This window comes from Homalodisca vitripennis, chromosome 7 (assembly GCF_021130785.1).
Source record: "Homalodisca vitripennis isolate AUS2020 chromosome 7, UT_GWSS_2.1, whole genome shotgun sequence".
In the NCBI taxonomy this organism is placed as follows: domain Eukaryota; kingdom Metazoa; phylum Arthropoda; class Insecta; order Hemiptera; family Cicadellidae; genus Homalodisca; species Homalodisca vitripennis.
This window is the reverse complement of record NC_060213.1, coordinates 66,773,563-66,792,488: the sequence shown is the minus strand read 5'-3', so window position 1 is coordinate 66,792,488 and position 18,926 is coordinate 66,773,563. Positions and strand designations below refer to the sequence as shown.

The following is an 18,926-nucleotide window of genomic DNA, read 5'->3' as shown; positions in this document are numbered from 1 at the left end:
ACGAGTACAAGAGGAGAGTAAGTATACAAATTTTGAAAATACCTGACAAAGCATGTCAAAGGAAGTTGGGAGAAGCTTTTCCTGAAGAGAGGATTCAGATCACCCTTGTTATGGCAACGAAATGCCTAAAATTCGTGTAATTAGGTAAGTTATAATGTTGTTTAAGCCAAATTAATTTTCATTTTCGTTATTAAAACTACATGTTATCACAGATCCATTGCCTTAAAAAGCATTAAATTATAACGTACTAAAATAAAGTACAAATAACCCTAATTTTTTACGTCCTAAAATTATATGTATATTAATTGTATAGCTTTTACATGAACTTTATCAGTTTCATACATATTTCAATATATGTTTCCCAACAAAGTAACTGTTGTTATTTTCCTCTTTTAAATACAGTAATTGATTTTAATTTCATGAAGCCGTTAATAAAGTAAATTAATAATATACATCCATGTTTGAGTGCTTTTAACGTTGAAGATGATTAAACTTAAAGTTTTAAACAGTTATTCAAAATGTTTTTTAGTAAATTAATCATGAATATGACAAGTTTTAGATGACCAGGGTATTACTTTCCAAACCCTATAGCGTATACTTTAATGGAATAACAAGGTATCAGGTTACTGTCCGAAAAGTCAATAATTATAATTAAGAATAATTATAAGACAAGGCAAACCCAACTATGGCACTAGAAGTATATTAGAACGGAAGCATACCAAAGGAGCTGAAAATAAGTGACTATTTGTTAAAAAAGAAGTTTTTCTAGATCAATGTTATATTTTATTGATCGAGGCAACATGGCAAACTCAGCTGTGTCATCGGAACTATAATTCATTTGAACCAAAAATACTCCTATACGCGCAAATCTTGAAGTCTCGCAACCATTTGAAAAAGATCATAGGGGACCATGATAGTACATCATAAGTGTTTCGACTAAGAAGGCTACGGACTTCGATTTAATAACAGCGCGCAAAACCGCAGGTAACGGCTATTATGCTAAATAAAAATAACTATACTCTATCGTCTTGACAAGTACAACGTCTTATAAATGGCTCTTATATTTTAATCCTGAAGGATTCTTTAAACTTTCAAGGAGTCGATTATGAGAGAAGCTTCTCCTGCCCACCTTCAGTATCAATTTTCGGCAGGGAAACTGTTTATCATGGAGTGTGCTACTCTGGTATATCTCATTCCAGAATCGCATCTTCTCGTACAAGCACTGCGGCTCTCCAGCGCTACAATTTTTGCATCATGCTTTTGGTCAATACCCTTACATAATTAGATTTGAAGCACATTAGCATCAAGCCGATAGGAGGACATATGTGTAAAACGTTTCAAATTGAACAGATAGCGTAATTCTGTATTTAGTAATCTCTGAATTCTATTGGTGTCCTCCCTCGATATGCTGTTGCCATAAGAAGGATAGCAATAAAAGAATACTGAAAGAAGTAGTGTCTGCATGAGCTCTGCAACATATTTCTAAATCAATACAGACATTTTAGCCTGCTAACAGTTGGATGAATTGAGTGAATGACGTAATCAGAATATTTAAGTTCATTCTCAAGTATAAAACATAAGGTTTCTTTCTTTAGTAGTAAGCAACAGGCACTTATCGCAAGGTTCAATTCTCAAGCCACTCTCAATGGATCCTGTATAACATTTTGGGGCGTCATATGAAGCACATGCAATTTCTCAATATTTATTTTAATTCCATTATTGACTGAACAGATGGATACACGTTGAAGATCAGAACAACAGTCTCTTCAATGAGTTCCGAATCATATTACAAGTGAAGCTCACATTCATCTGATATTGATAGATAGTGCATTCCCGCACACAACTGTTTAGGAGGGGGCAGAGGCATACATTCAACAACATAGGATCTATGCAGCTTCATTGAGGAACTCCGCGATGTTGCAGCTAGTGCAGATGAATTCCACCCACCAACCTAGCAACCTGTTATCTGTTTTCTAAACAGGTCGTGACCCACTCAATATAATGTTTGCGAAACCCAGGGAAATAAATTTTAACAGTCAGAAATATATGATTTATAGAGATAAAACCCTGAAAATAATCCAGTAACACCAAAGATATTTATTTTCCCACGTGCTTTTAATCAATTAAATAGATTCAATAGGGCAGTGCATGAACTACGGGTTATTATAAAACTAGATTGTCCGTTTGGTAATTTTTTTTATACTTCATATAAACAACTATTAGGCGCAAGGTGATCTTTTCCAAATTCTTTGGCAAGGCTGGCAATAATGAAATAGGTCGTAACTGATAGGCACTTTTAGGGGCAGTCAGCGTTGGTAGTGAACACACAATATTAGTTATTCATCTTTTTGGGAATTTCCCACTTAATAATGATTCGTTCGCCAGGCTATCACGGCTTCATGCCTATTGCATCAATTTTAAATTCATTCATAGCTGTTTTAATAGTTGCACCCATATTGGAAAAAATCTAAGTATTATACAGATTAAGCTGTCACTTCTTTTTAAACATGTTTATCTCAGTTTAGTGAACTGTACATTCATTTTCCATTTCTACAAAATATTGATTCGTATATTCTATCTCTGTATTTTGTGAGATTTCCATTTTTATTGCAATTTTTTACTATGAAAACATTTCATTATCTCAAGCAAGCCCATATCTTACCTGAATTTAGTAAAGTAGACCAAATGGGGCTATATAGATTTAGCTTAAGCCACTCTACCCTAAAAGCAAAATGATTAAAATGATAAGCTGTTTTCATACAATAATTTAATGTGATTGTAAGAACTCGAAATTATTAAAAAAATATATAAGTTCTAAAATACGTCATACTAATCTAATGTAAAACTAGACGATTTAAAACAGAGCCTAATTTACACGATCACATTGATTTTTATATTAATTATACCAGTGCTGACATATTGTATGATCACCACATTTGGTATAATAACCTGTTTTTATTCACTTGAATTCTTATTTATTGTACGAGTACTATAAAACTGCAACAGTGTCAACAATCTTCATGCATATCCAATCATTACTTGTAAATCGTATTTATATTCAACATTATCTTTGATTCAGTACCAGGGATAGAACTATTTAGGGCTGGCTCATTATTTGTTATAAATAAATATATAAATTTCACTTCTACCACTGTTACTTACATTATTATAGAAAATCGCAATTTAATTATTTATACAAACAGGGATGAATAGCATATAATTGTAACATAAGTGTAACACAATATAAACAAGCCAAGATATAATTAGAAGGAGACACTCACGGAACGGCGCGACTATATTGAACCACGGTGAGGTGGTGAGCGAGCTTCTAAAGTATAGATTGGGATGCATAGCGTATACAGTTACAGACAAAATAAACAAGGCAAGATATAAGTGGAGGCACACACACACGTACTTCACGGCGGCCATGAACTTATCGTCTCGGCAGACTTATTTCGGGGTTTGCGAGAGGGGGGAGGTTAGTAAATATTTTTCAGTAAGACCTGTGTTACGGTATACTTAGTAATTCAATATATTTTGTTTATATTCCTAGAAGCCCCGACACCAGTACAGTCTCGGCAATGTCAGTTCTCCTGGTTCTACTGTACGCTGCCTGTCTACTCCTGTTGACAATGTACTTGCGGTTCAGATGGCAGTACAGACATGTTCTCGCAACCGCTGCCAAACTACCGTATCCTCCCACCCTGCCCATCATCGGCAACGCACTCCTCTTCTTTGGTGACATCACTGGTAAGTTTTAAAAAATGTTATATATCATACGGGAACTATAATTAATCTATTATTATTTAGGTTTGTGGTGAGAATAGGAGGCTTTAATATCAGATTCATTTAATTGTTTTTCCGTAAAAGATATATTTATTGTGATGAACATCATAGTTTGTAATGTACCTGAAGACTACTCCTGGGAACTGGATGAAGTAGAACCGGATGTAGCGTTGAAAGATAATTCAAGAATTGGCCACAAAAAATCCACATACAAACCATACTTTCATGTTAGAAAAAGTACCGTCGTTTTTAAGATATTGTGAAAACGTCATAATAGATGAAAAGAACCAAAGAATCCTGGAACAGACGTTTAGTTGACTATGTCTAATCACTTAGAAAAAATCCAAATATAAGAAAATATAAAATACAGTATTACTCTAGACTAAAAATCTTAATAATTTATTGTCCGATATTTTAAATTATAGTGTCACACCTTTAGAACGTGATGTTTATTCACCATGGTGTAAATGGATAAATTATGTATAAAGCATATCAAAAACAATGTGCATTTAGAAACTTTCTTACATTTTGTTTAATCGTGTCGGATATGCATTTCAGACTAATAATTAGAATCCCTATCTCAATTGCTTAATACCTAGGGTTGTAGTAGAGTTGTCGTCAAGAAGATTTGTTCTGCAGTCGATTGATAGTTGGAATGTATTAATTACTCACTCTTCTTCAAAGAGGCAGATCTTTTGTAGGAGAATGCCAACAACCTACATCTCATCTCCTACACCAATAAAATAGAACAGCCTTGTTCCATTACATGAATTAGTAAACATCAAAGGATACGATAATCATAAAACACTTCTATCCAGTAAAATAATACGAGACACCTGCATTACCTAAAATTGAACCCACTGGTTTTAATCAGATACGGTTCCAAAGCGGAAACACAAAATCCCAAAATTATAATTCACATTTAACTTCTTTTAAGGAGGTGTGACTTTCCTTTTTAAATGGGCTCTGTAAATTTTATTTTAATAAACCTGCGCGATAAAATTTTAGTGGGCATTATGAGATTAAATTATTTACAAGAGGTTTGAGGAAAGTTTGAACCATCACTAATTCTACTTATAACCAGTCAAATGTCTCAGACCCGCTTCGCTGACTCTCTGGCGACCCCTAATTATTTACAACTACAAGGGTATTAGTCATTACTTAAGAAAAACATCCTGTTATAGTTATTTAGATCATCTTAATTTTGGATATTGAAGAAGTATATGATAAAAAGGTTATCTGATTTCAGATGTGACTAAAAATCTCCTGAAAATAAGTTCAGATTCCAATGGCATATTCTGCTTTTGGATAGGCCCAATTCCTATTTTCGTCGTAGTAGACCCAGTGGATATCCAAGTAAGTATACCTTAATCATAATGATTTTAGGTGTAATAATTTATTGATATTTAATCATTGTTCAAAATTTCGATACGGCAACTAAAAACCTAGATTAAAAAAGATGTATATGAATCTACATTGTATAGTAACCTAGTGTTTTATTATGGTCCACCCTATTGACATTTTGAGAATATAGATCAAAACATTGGTTCCTATTATATTTTTGCACAGGAGTTAAATATTTGGTTATAGTCATACTGAAAAAATTGGTTTTAGCCTTAGATTTAAAATTTGTCACACACAACGTATTAAAATTAAATGTAACAATATCCTTAATTATATGACGCTAGAAATTGATCCCTTATTGAGTAAAATCAAATGCTCTAAAACCACGCTTATAAAATGATCACGTGAAATCAAATTCTGCCCGCCTTTGTGCGGTTTTCCCTATTATATGTAGAAACACGTTTAAATAATACGACTATTAACTAAATCACTTGTTTTCAGGTTATTTTGAACAGCTCCAGTATGTTAGAGAAAGATAATCTTTACTCCCTGTTCAGAGTGTTTTTGGGCAATAGCATTGTTTCGTCTCCAGGTAAGCATAGTTGATTACCAACAAAAACTTATATATAAACTAATTGTCTATCTTATTTGAACACTGCAAAATAATTGAACACTTTAAAGTACCATAATCTTGATATGAACTCAGTCTCTATTTTCAGTTGTAAAGCAAAGCTACTGAATTATAGTTTTTGATTTTACAAAATATTTACTTCAATACCAGAGAAATAATGGTCAATACACCTGTTTTCTATGAAAACTTGCAGTTTAAAATTAAGTATTTGCTTCCATTCTTAAAACGCCGTATTAAGATTGATTTTATGTTTGAAATATTAGTCTAGGACTCTTTAAAATGAAAAATAAACAGTATCATTATACTGTTTATTCACTATTTTAGGCTACAAACAACTACATAAAAATACACCTGTGCTACAGTTCACATCTGGAAGAAGTACCGGAGGCTGATGAACCCCGTGATGCATCCTTCTAATGTGGAGCATTTCCTTCCGGTCTTCAACGAATTCAGTAGGAAGTTAACAGAACAGTTGTCGGTCAGCTCCCCACCTTCAGATTGCACTGATGAGATTTTTGAAATGGCTGTGATTGCTAGCTCAAGTAAGACTACTTAGTATGTTAATTTCCTCAATGGAGACTGTAAGGTTTGATAAGTTTTGTTTAGTTTAAGATTAAGGTTGTGACATATTATGAGCAAGGGTTGCTGTGGGAGGATTTAATAATAGGTTAGATTGGCAGTACAAATACCCTCAAATGAACCAACACATATTTTATTTTTGACAACATCTCATTAAATTGATAAAAAATTTTAATTAACAATAGATTGCGTCAACCGACATATTAAGCACAAATTTTAATACCTTAATTCTTTGAAGACATATTTAATTTTAAATTACTCATTACAATTTATTTTAAATTTAATTCATTATAACATTTACTAGTAATTTTGTAGTGTTGCAATAATTATGAGTTCATGGACTAACGTGAGAAAATTTCTTTTAAATAGCTAAACATTTACATGAATTTACATTTTCGAAATTGTGAACATTTAAATAGATATAGAATTGAAAATGATTAATGAACCCTAAAATATACTAAGTTCTTAAAATTACTTACATTTTATTTCACTTCACACTTATTACGCCTAGAGATATTTTTCCGCACACGAACACCAACACTAGCACTCCCGAACCTCGCTTTTCGACTTCCTTGTTATTCAGTTTTGATGTTCTTCTCCCGCCAGCTCATTGACCACGCCTCTGCCAAATCTTTCCATCATAATTGGTGAGTACCAATTTTTCATATCAGCATGGCTGCCCCTTACATCGTCGCACGGTTTTTCTATATATAAGCATTTCCGCTGCTTAAGCAAGCATTTTCTGTTTGTTCACCATCGGCGTCTGGGCGGATGTGCGTATCCACTTACATCCGGAGGATGTTTGTCTCGAATTGTAATACAAGACTTCCTTTCTAGCAACTATATGTACATTGATTCTATGAATTTATTTTACTAATAATTACATATGTCTTACAAGACTGTAAAGAAAATTAAATTATATTAAAAAAATAATTCAAACCAGCGTTGAAAGACATTGCATTTGAAGAAATGATATAATTTGATATACATTGATATACATTGGCTGAACCATTCAGTTGCAGTCTAGTTAATTACACTGTTTATGCATTGTTTCAGAATCAATATTTTCAAGAAAACTCACGATCGATAATTTAATGGATGCAAAATACTTAATTCATACGTAAGTAGGCTTTATAGTTTTTACTTTGCGACATGTAATTTTGATAGGAAACTATTTAATTTATTCTTAAACATTTACAAACTGTACTAAATCAGACCGCATTTCCTTCTGTTCATAGTGTGGGCAAGCTAATCATCTTACGCATTTTCAAGTTTTGGTTACATATTGACTGGCTGTTTAAATTGCTCTATAGGAAGGAGCTGAAGGAATCTTTAAAAATTCGGGACCAATGTATGGACGTTATCAGTCAGGTATGTTGACTACAACTGCTTAACAAATAATTTATCCTTTGTTTAAAGGTTATTTTTGACGATGGAAGGATTGTGAAGGAAACAGGATTTTTCCGGACATTTGCCATCGTTCAGTGAAACAAGAAAACAGTAACACTACGTTTCGAGATCTGCAATCTGATCTCTTCTTCAGGTAAAGAACTAACCTAATACATAATTACAAACTAGGTTAAAATAAACAAATCTTACTAAAGCGTTGTGGCACGCCTAAGTCAGGAATCACAACCTACATGTTGTTGTCAACTTCACTAACACTAAAGACATGCACTTAATACAAAACTATACAAAACACTAATCATTAAAACTAAACTACGGAATACAGGTCACAATGCGTCTTCACTCGTCTACTAACCACCTACGACTGACCAGAGGGACTAGCCAATGGCAATCGTGACGGCTGGCTAAAACAAGATGGCGGAAATACAAGAGAAGGGGAACAGGAATGGGCCCTTTCGTTATTATTGGTTCATGCGAGATGAACTTCTTAAAACCATATTGTGACTCCGCATTGGTTTATTACAAATATCCGATCCGTTTGATACTTTTGGTTTTCTCTTTAGTTCATTTTTTAGAATTGGCAACCAAAGCGGCCTAATCTCGACTGATGGTTGGTCTGCCAATTTAATGTATGTTGCCTCAATTAATTTCCTTTTGAAGAAATGTGGTTCCCAATGTATTATGTGGGCTTCATCCTGTATTCCGTAGTTTAGTTTTAATGATTAGTGTTTTGTATTAAGTGCATGTCTTTAGTGTTAGTGAAGTTGACAACAACATGTAGGTTGTGATTCCTGACTTAGGCGTGCCACAACGCTTTAGTAAGGTTTGTTTATTTTAACCTAGTTTGTAATTATGTATTAGGTTAGTTCTTTACCTGAAGAAGAGATCAGATTGCAGATCTCGAAAATTAATTATAGGATACGGGAAAGAAACATTTCCACATTTGTCCCCCAAAATTTTAACAATCGCTAAGTAAAAGTACTGCTTAAACAAACCATGCATGATATTTCTTAATGAAATCCTTTTAAATAATTTCTTCTCATACTGACATTAAATACATCATACATTGCGTATATATACAGTAGAATTATTCAGTTTTAAATGTCAGGTATGGCATCTGTGTTATACATTTAAGCTTGTACGTTTCAACATTTTGAAACATTCTTTTTTCGCTTCCTTACACATTTTTTGGTCTGAAAAAGCAATCCATAGCCAAAAGTAGCTTAGTTGATACGCCTATACGTATATTGATTTACATAATTATTAACAATGTTATATACAAGTATGTATGTATATATATATATATTATATATATATATATATATATATATATATATATATATATATATATATATATATCAAGGAAACCAATACAATGCATTACCTACACTACAACAGTTGACATCATCTTCACATAAAACATTCTCACGATTATTACTCACTACTTCCCGGGGCTACATAAAACTAACAATATATTACAAACGGTCGATAACATTTTGGAATCGTCTCCCTTGACCCACAATTTGTTTTCAAAACACTATAGAATTCTTTTTAATAAAGCCCCTAATCTGAAGAACCTTTTTTAAGACCTAAATTATTGTCTAACTAAATTACAAATTCATATACTAATAAAAGGTTTTTAGGTTGCCATTCTTGCGAAGACACTTTTACAAGTAGCGCAACTAATAAAACATATCCAATTGAAATTACATTGACTGTAAATAAAAAAATGTTATTATTATCATGTTCATGCAAATTTTGTACCAAGGACTATTAATATTGGTTTTACAACAAATCCCTTACATACTAGGATTTAATAACAATCGGTCTTTATCCAACAGAAAAGACGACAAATTGGTTTCACAACACGTATTGGCTCTTAACGAAATATTTAATAACGGTTACTAATTGAAAGGAATTTGTATCAGAAGATTCTACCAAAATCTAATTCGAAAACTTAGAACAAGCTTATCAATTAGTCTAAAAGTGAAAAGTACCTTATGGTTTAAATAAGAAATGATATTTTTTTTAATGGTCAAAGTAATGCTAAACAAAATGTATAGTCAATGCACTTTTATGAATTTTCAATTAAAAAACAACAAAATTGTTTATGCCTTTTTCAAATTTAAGTTCTTATAACGAAATTGTTGTAATGTATAATCTCAATGTCTAAATTTCTTATAACATACCAAGATTTTTGTATTACAATATAAATTTTAAATAAGATTAGAACATTTCAGCTGAGACTAAACATTAATTTATATGTTTGTTTACATTTATTCTTGGTTTGTATAAACTATTTTCATATCCTTTTTGATAACCACATTATGTTAGGATTATTAAAGATTGTACGTAGTGATCTTTTATTCTTATACATAAGATCCATTTTATGTGAGGTGTTTCGGTATAGTCGCTTTTACTTTACGGAATAATTTCGGGAATACTTATTAAATTCATGTACAAATTTATTGTAAAGATAAGAAATTATTACGAATATACAATCAGCAGCACTGTGCATATACTTGAGTAAATGTCAATATTTTACATTTCTCAAAAATATGATTTAAGTATACAGATAAATATTTCTAATTGCAGATCAGTAAATCATCATCAATGAAACACTCAAGGTAGAAGTTATGAGGTGTTTCGGTATAATCGCATTTTTTATCGTCTGCCTTAATAGTTGCAGTCATGCTGGGTTCTATTCCAGGGTTGTGGGTATCGCCTTATATTTTTATCTTACCCACGCCCTCACCGTACGCTGGTAGAGACCGATATGATACGCAAGGTTAAACGTAAGTGAAAAGAAAAACTCACACTCGTTCAGAGCGAATTTAGTCATTCGCACTCTTCGTTTATCATCACCGTTTTCTGTTCTATATTTCGTGATTTTACGTAAATAATTGTTGATTAGAAATGTCAATGCCCCGTTCTAAAATATGACATTTAGACACAAATTCTATCGTAACGACAACTATTCAGCAATTATTTGCGCGTGAGAAAAAATCAGATTATTAATATCGGTGGTCCGCGAGAGCTTTATTCCACAGCCGTTGACTCGAACCAGTCTCTGTATCGTCTGCTAGTTTCTTCAGTGTCTGTTGTTGTGTTGTGCTAAGCTGAGGTTATGTTTTGACTTTACAAATATCAAAATAAAATATTAAATAAATCAAACCAAACAAATTCCTGCTCTATACTAATAAGACTAACATTATCATATAAGGTTAACCTGTGAGCAAAATGTCTAGGGGGAGTCTTGGATTATATTCCTTCCCTGCAAAATAGCTAAATTCCTTCAAGCAAATATGTTTAGTTTATTCAATACAAGTATCCTATTTCAACTATAATACAGGTATTTCGTATGTAGGCCTACTATTTTCCTCCGTAGACCCTTAGTATCAAATCTATTGATACTAACAAGCATGAAAAGTTTGTTATAGCCTACAACCTAATATTCACTTTAAAATATACCTTTCAAAGTAGGAAGTAAAGCTTATGCTTTTTGCAGGGCACAAAACAGACATTTAGAAACCGGACTGAGAAGTGAAAGGTTTGTTAAGCCAATGATCAATATATTTGTAAACAATGCTGTTACCTAGATAGCCTACTTAAGTTTCTAGCCTATCCTGGCGTCGATTAATAACTTTAAGTTTAGGCTATTCGGCCTACCCGACTTACAGTACGCTAAAACATATCATTGTGAGCTATAGAAAGGTTTATATAGGCTATATCTAGTAGATGGACCCTGTAGCTACGCCAAACCTATCTTATGCACCAAACTATTAATTTAAAAAAAAAAAGATAGCAAGCTTATGCGGCTTATAGGATGCAAAATATACGTTTGCAAACTAGGAAAGATAGTGATGGGTAGTAGAACCTATATTTAATAGATACACTAATATCACTAAACACGATAACCTATAAACTACTGCTAACCTATCCTACGGACCGAATAGTAAATTTTCTTAATGATTGCAACTCGTGGTGACTCACCAAATATATGATATATGGAGACTGCGTATTCTCCGATACCAGGCTCCTCTCCTCGAATCGACTTCACACAACGTCAGCAAGCAAAACTCCCCGTCTCATGTCGGGTCGGCTGTATAAGTAGACCGCCAGCCGGTCATGCGCAGAAACGCGTTTTCGTCAGTCGTCGGCAGACGCTGCAGCGGCCTTATCGGAGCTCCGGCTAACTCCACTGCCCCAAGTAGAGAGGTCCCCTAACCTCAAATCAACTCTTTCTAATGGAATGACGACGACTATCGATGAAAATAAATCGACACATTCACTTGTCAAAATAGACGTTATTCATTTAGATTTAGGAACAAAAAAAACGGGGTATATAATAGAACGCTTACAATATATATATACGACATATATATATATATGTGTGTGTGTGTATGTATGTATATACAGGGTGTTCTGAAAAAAGGTGCCCATAATTCAGGGTAGAGGCGTTAATTCCTCACATCAAAATAAGAAAAAAAGGTCCTAATTAACATAGGTCCGAAAATGCTTATTTACCAAGTTATACAGGGTGAAAGATTTCGTCTGAATTTCAGTTTCCCCTGCTGCAACGAAGCCCTAACGGGTATTTGTTGGCTGTTAATTAAGATGTAAAATTTAGCGTACTTTATGTAAAATGATCTGAAAATTGAATAAAACCGTTTTTCCAGACCTGTAGCTACCAGTAAATTTTAAGATATGTGACGAAAGAAATTCGCGAAACTTGGTCCCGAAAAACAAGTTACATTTAGGTTTGAAAGCAGATTTACTATGTTAAAATGTACAATAAACACAAAATATTTTTTTCACGGTACTTGTAGAAAATGTAATTTCGAAGAAGAAAGATGTAAAATAAGTCTATAATAGACAAACGCAAACTTTAAAAAATAATCCTTAATTACATTACAAAACGTATGAAAAATAGACAAAATCTGTTAAGCTCTCACTACAAATGTAAGATATTGAAATTAAAACAGCTGATTTTATTAAAACAAATTAACTGAGTTACTATTATTTTTTAATCAAGTAAAAATATTTTTAACAATCATACATTATCATACATAAAAAAGTTATCTGAATTTATCATTCACACAAAAAAGTTTACACTTGTCCCCTAAAAAAACTAACCACGTCACAGTAGATGGTCAAAGTATGTTTCCCCTCATTCAAAATACAAGCATCCATCCGTCTTCTCATAGACTGCCGAACTCTTTCGAAGATCCCAGGTGTCCTCACGGATCCTTTGAATCCCGTATAACAATCCTTATTCGCAACTCTTCTATGGTATCCACAGGCGAGTCGTAGAGACAAGCGTCTTTAAAATGTCCCCATAAGAAAAAGGTCTAGAGGATTGAGGTCAGGTGACCTTGCAGGCCATGCTACTGAGGCTCCTTCTGTGACCGATCCATCTGTTTGGATATGCTTCATTTAAAAATTCTCTTACTTGTAATGTGTAATGAGCTGGAGCTCCATCCTGCATGAAACCACATGTTGTTTGCTGTGTGTATAGTGGCACATCTTCGAGTAACTCACTTCATCAGATTAGTCGTCAAGAAAATGTAAATAATTTTCATCATTGAGCGTATCAGGTAAAAAACTAATAAAAATTTTTATCACCCCAGAATAGCAGCCCATGACGTTTATAGAAAAATGGATATTGGTGACGGTTCTCTGAAATAGCACGTGGATTTTCAATTTCCCACATGTGAGTATTTTGGGTGTTAAGAATCGCCATACTTGAAAATTTTGCTTCATCAGTAAAAGATAATAATGTGATTTATAAAACTGTGGATTTTCTGCACCTTTGGATAAGCTAATGGAATAGCCTGAACATGAGGAAAAGTAATCTCGAGCAAAAGAGGCCTGGACCCTTTGATAGTGATAAGAATGCAACTGCTGCTCGTGTAACAATCTTCCAGACAATTGAATTTACTAACACCGAAATCCAAGGCTAGTTTCTCTAGTACTTCTTCCAGGATGATTTGATTCTCTATTTCGGTCCAACACGCCCTCCTCCAATTCAGCTGTACACGTTTGTACGTGGCCGTCCTGATCTACCAACTTTTCAGATTTAAAGGTTCCCCGTCTCCCTTAGCCTTCTACTGAATGGAAGAAACATTTTATGAGTCGGTAAAACTGTCTATGAAGGAAAAATGTTCCTGATAGAGTCGTCTAGCCTGACGACTGTTGCAATGTGCAAGACCGTACATTAAATGCATGTCTGCCATTTCACCATTAGTGTACATAAAATTCATATACCTGCCATGATGAATAAGATATTATTTAGCTATCAAAAATTAACTTCAAGTCGTTTAGGGCTCGCACTAACTTGTATTAAAGTACAGATCAAAGCACACGCACTTAATGAGCTATGGAAAAATAGCTTGCTTGTTAATGTTTATTTTAAATTAATTATAAACAAGACAATGTTACATTGTATTAAAACATATGTTTAAATAGAAATTATTTTGTTTCTCAAATCAAATATTTTAAGGGGAGCACTTCGTAAAAAATCTCAAAAATTACAAATTTTTTTTTTTTTTTTTTTATTAAAGTTTGGAATTATCCCGATAACAATGGTGGTATTAAATTTTTTTTATGATGACTTAGAAGTGTCCGAAATATTTTTTTAAATAGGCTGCAGGCAGTTTTCGGGCCTGTAGCAGTCACACTTTGACTGTGCTGGGTTTATATAGTACTACTTCGTTGCCAGTCATGTTCATGATTTGGTTGGCAGTGACAGTTTTGTTATGTCAACAAACTTACACTAACCAACAAAACATCTGTTTTTATAACCATTGTAGCTTATAACCTAGTTAGCATTACATGTTTTGGTTACTGACATTTCCTGTTTTAGAGAGTGAAAAAGTTACGTAAATGATTATGGTTTTTTGTGAGATTTTAGTGGAGAGTTCTGAGTATTTTTCTTTTGTTATAAGTGTAAGTGAATTTTATAATGCCACGTTTCAAAAGCCTGCTTTCAAGAAACGCGTTTTCAAAGGAAATCAACATAACCCTTCCAACTAGTCCTAGGCTAGTTTCTCAGGATCAAGTAACAATCGAGGTACCAAATACTCCAAATGTGGAGACGGCCAAGACCTCAAAGTGCAAATCTTCTAAGAAGGTCAGTCCTTTTTTGAAACTGGTACCAATTGAATGAAAAAAATGATGAGTCTGAAAACTGTATAGTTAATATAGGATTGTTGAATGAGGCTCTTAGTAACGTTTCAGTTGTGTAAAAATTTGCCATGGCCAACCTTGTTTACAAAGTAAAACACATTGTAGGCCTAGCATCAAAAATTATAGTCAGCTGAGTTCTGATTGTGAAAACACTTATTACTGTGACAAACTCTGAATTAGTCATGCCTAACACTAATCAGAATGAAGCAAAGTCTGATAGGGCCTAACACATTTTATGACCTAAATCTTCTTTTGGTTTATGCATGCGTAACATAGGCAAAAGGTTAAGTTGCTGCGGAGAAAATTTGCGCTTTTATGAATCTTACAACCTCCGCCTTTGAGATATCATGAACATGAGCATTACTTGGTTCAATTGCTTGAGTTAGTGTGTAAGAAGACAATGCAAAGTGCTGTGCAAGAAGGCTGTATCGGATAATATGATGGTTGCAGAGACCTCGCTATAGCTAGCTGTAATGGCTCAAGGCAGAAGCGGGTCACCTTTCACTAAAATGGAGTGTATCAGTGACATCTTTATCAACCGGGAAGGGTCCTAGACATCGAGATTTTATCTAAATATTGGCAGATGCACTAATAGACTAAACAACACGCATGGGTGATGGCTGTATCGCAAAACTTTGAAAGGTTCTAGTGGAGCCATGGAAGTTGCCTGGAGCTGTTCCAGCAATTTTTCAGCGCTCGCAGGCATTGTATGAAGGTCCTCGTTTACCTTGAATACCTTGGTGATGGAGACAGCAAGGCGTAACTCCAGTGAATGCGAAGCCAAGCCCTATGGTGATTCACTGCCATAACAAAGATAGAATGCATAGGCCATGTCCAGAAAGAAACGGATGGTATCGAGATTAAAAAATCTAAAAGCTAAGACTAAAACACTCCCTGACGGCTCACGACTTGGCGGCAAGAACAAAGCTAACAGATTCTGCCATTATTCAGCTCCAAACTAAATACTACGGATTGGCAATAGACGCAACACAAACTCTGTTGAAGACATGAAAAAAAGCCATTTGGGCAAGTTTTTCTACCATGTGATGTCTTCTAATGAAAGGCCTCAACATGGACTAAATGTCCTGATGATGAAGAAACCTGGTGTAAGTATGTACCGCAAAGCCGTAAAATCCAATGAAAACTATGATCATGGCAGCCATTTTCACTTGCCTGAAAACCTAATGACATTTATTAAACCTATTTTTCAAGATCTAGCCAAATCCAACTCTACTGGGCAAATGTACTAAGGGAAAAACTCAAAATCCCAAATGAGTCCCATCAACCAATGTCATTTGGACCTAACAATACCTAAAAGAACATTTGTGGAGATAAAACTTTGAAATTTGGCATATATGAAAGCTGTTACAGCATTTTAATGATGGCCTACATTGGCAAATGCAAAGTATTTCAAGAAATAGGCGTGTCACCAGGGCAGCATTTTATATACAGCAATGAAAAAGCTTGACCGGCGGCGAATTTGGAAGGCAGAGAAAGCTCAAGAAGATATAGAGAAAAAAATTAGTACAGAAGAAAAACTTTACTAAAAAGAAGTCTGGAGGATGAATATGAGGAGCAGGAAGGAGATCAGCCAGCCTATGCACCTGAAAGGGGGGGGTGTTACTGAAAAAGGTAATAAAGCAGTATTTTTTTTTTCCGTTTTTTGTGTTTTTCCGAAAGTTGCGGTTTTCAATACAAAAGTACATGTTTCTCCAAAAAAACTACAAATGGTAGGAATATGAAATTTTTTTTGTATGTTTTGTAGCACTGTTTTACATATGTGGAACCACTAAAAAAACATCACATTTCACTGAAGTTCAATATTTATATACATACATATCACACATATTTATATAGGTTATTTGACAAGCGTTAAAACAAAAATATATAACTTTTAGGGTATATGGCCAAAAAAAAGATTTTTTTTTTTGGTTCCAACCTCGTTGTTCCCCCTAGAAGCCCTCCATTAAATGAAAAAAAAGAATTATGAAGATACCTCAAAGTAGTTCTTGAGATTAAGTGTACCTATGTTAACATTACGAAGAATAGGGCGAAAGTGCTCCCCTTAATAAAACAGCTGTTTTAATTTCAATAATTACATTTGTAGAGAAGCTTAACAGATTTTGTCTATTTTTTCATGCGTTTTGTATGTAATTAAGGATTATTTTTTAAAGTTTGCGTTGTCTATTATAGACTTATTTTACATCTTTTCTCTTCGAAATTACATTTCTACAAGTACCGAGAGAAAAAATATTTTGTGGTTTATTGTACATTTAACATAGTAAATTCCAAACCTAAATGTAACTTGTTTTTCGGGACCAAGTTCGCGTATTTCGTCACATATCTAAAAATTTACTGGTAGCATAACAGGACTGGAAAACGGTTTTATTCAATTTTTCAGTTCATTTTACATAAAGTACGCTAAATTTTTTTACATCTTAATTTAACAGCCAACAAATACCCGTAGGCTTCGTTGCAGCAGGGGAACTGAAATTCAGACGAAATCTTTCACCCTGTATAACTTGGTAAACTAAGCATTTTCGGACCTATGTTAATTAGACCTTTTTTCCATTATTTTGATGTGAGGAATCACTCCCTGACTTATGGGCACCTTTTTTCAGAACACCCTGTATATATCACGGAGATGCAATATCGGTTTCGTAAAAAGTGATTTTTCTCGCACGTTTTATTAAAAAGTGTTTGGAAGAAAAATCGATCGACGGGTTTTTTTTTTGAACAGGCGTCGGAACGCAAACCTCGACTCGGTCAACCAATTCCGGGCCGGCCGAGGTTCATATCAGTTTGCAAAAGTGCGGAAAAGCAGAGTTTGGCCCACGTCCCGAGCAAGAGGACACTGTTCCCTGGCCTAAAATGTCTTCTTCTCGTATTAAGTATATATATATATATATATATAATATATATATATATATATATAATATATTTATATATATAAATATATATACTAGCATTTGTGTGTATTTTTAGAAGTCATAAGTCAGAAATCCTTTATTCAGTAAATAATAAAAACAATATAATGACATGCAAAGATAACCCAGACACCAGAAATGCCGAGTGTGTGGCATTATAACTACTCAGTAATTAAAACTAATTTTCATTCTATGTGCCTACTTTCATATTATTATTCCAAATTGCATCCCTAATACTATTACCCAATACATACCTATTTATACATTCTCAGTACTCTATATTACATCTATCACCAAAATATATAGAGAAATAGTTTATAAATAATACTTTATAAACCAGCAATAACAATAAAAATAGAATAAGTTATACCCTAAATAACAATAAAAAGAAATCTTACATCTAAATAACAATAACAATAAAGACAAAAACAGAACAGTGACAAAGCCTGAACGAATTCACCTATGCAAAAAGCATGTTGTGATTAACAAATAAATAGAAAACAAGAAATATTACCACTAGAGCAACACAACAGCTCTCATGCCTATCACACAGTCAAGACCATGTACCGATTTTTTCCCCAGCGTTACTTTCTATTGGAAGCAGAAATTACTTTCGGCTAAACTTTACTAAACCTTAAAATTCCATAATTAATTAAGCAACAAATATACACAAATAAATTATATATAACAACTATAAATAAACTATAAAAACGTAAAACAAATATAAACAACTGAATAACATAACAACAAAATATAAACTCTGGGGACAGAACATAACAACAATATAAACTCTGACAGAACATAACCTAACAAAATAATATAACTCTGACAGAACATATCAATAATATAAACTCTGAAGGAACATAACCAACAATATAAACTACGCCATTAATGAACAATAAAAATGCAATAGCAAACTCAATTCATTACTCGCTATGACAAATATTTCAGCAATAAACAACAAATACGTACACTATTGGTTTTAACAAGATATTAGACTGCAATATTAACAAATAAATTACGTAAGCCAAACAATAGTTACGCAATCAAGAATTACATTACAT

The 18,926-nt window shown here is 33.5% G+C and overlaps 1 protein-coding gene across 3 annotated transcripts in view; it reads left to right on the top strand.

Annotated features, from left to right (window-relative positions):
• LOC124365955 (cytochrome P450 4c21-like) overlaps positions 1–18,926 on the top strand; it is a 36,096-nt gene that overhangs the window by 5,526 nt on the left and 11,644 nt on the right. For all 3 annotated transcript variants that reach the window (XM_046822106.1, XM_046822104.1, XM_046822105.1), the window contains exons 2-7: positions 3,554–3,750; positions 5,036–5,142; positions 5,632–5,722; positions 6,124–6,303; positions 7,397–7,460; positions 7,579–7,711. In XM_046822106.1, coding sequence (XP_046678062.1) covers positions 3,582–3,750; positions 5,036–5,142; positions 5,632–5,722; positions 6,124–6,303; positions 7,397–7,460; positions 7,579–7,711 — 744 coding nt within the window. In that variant the 5' untranslated portion in view covers positions 3,554–3,581. The remainder of the gene's footprint in view (positions 1–3,553; positions 3,751–5,035; positions 5,143–5,631; positions 5,723–6,123; positions 6,304–7,396; positions 7,461–7,578; positions 7,712–18,926) is intronic.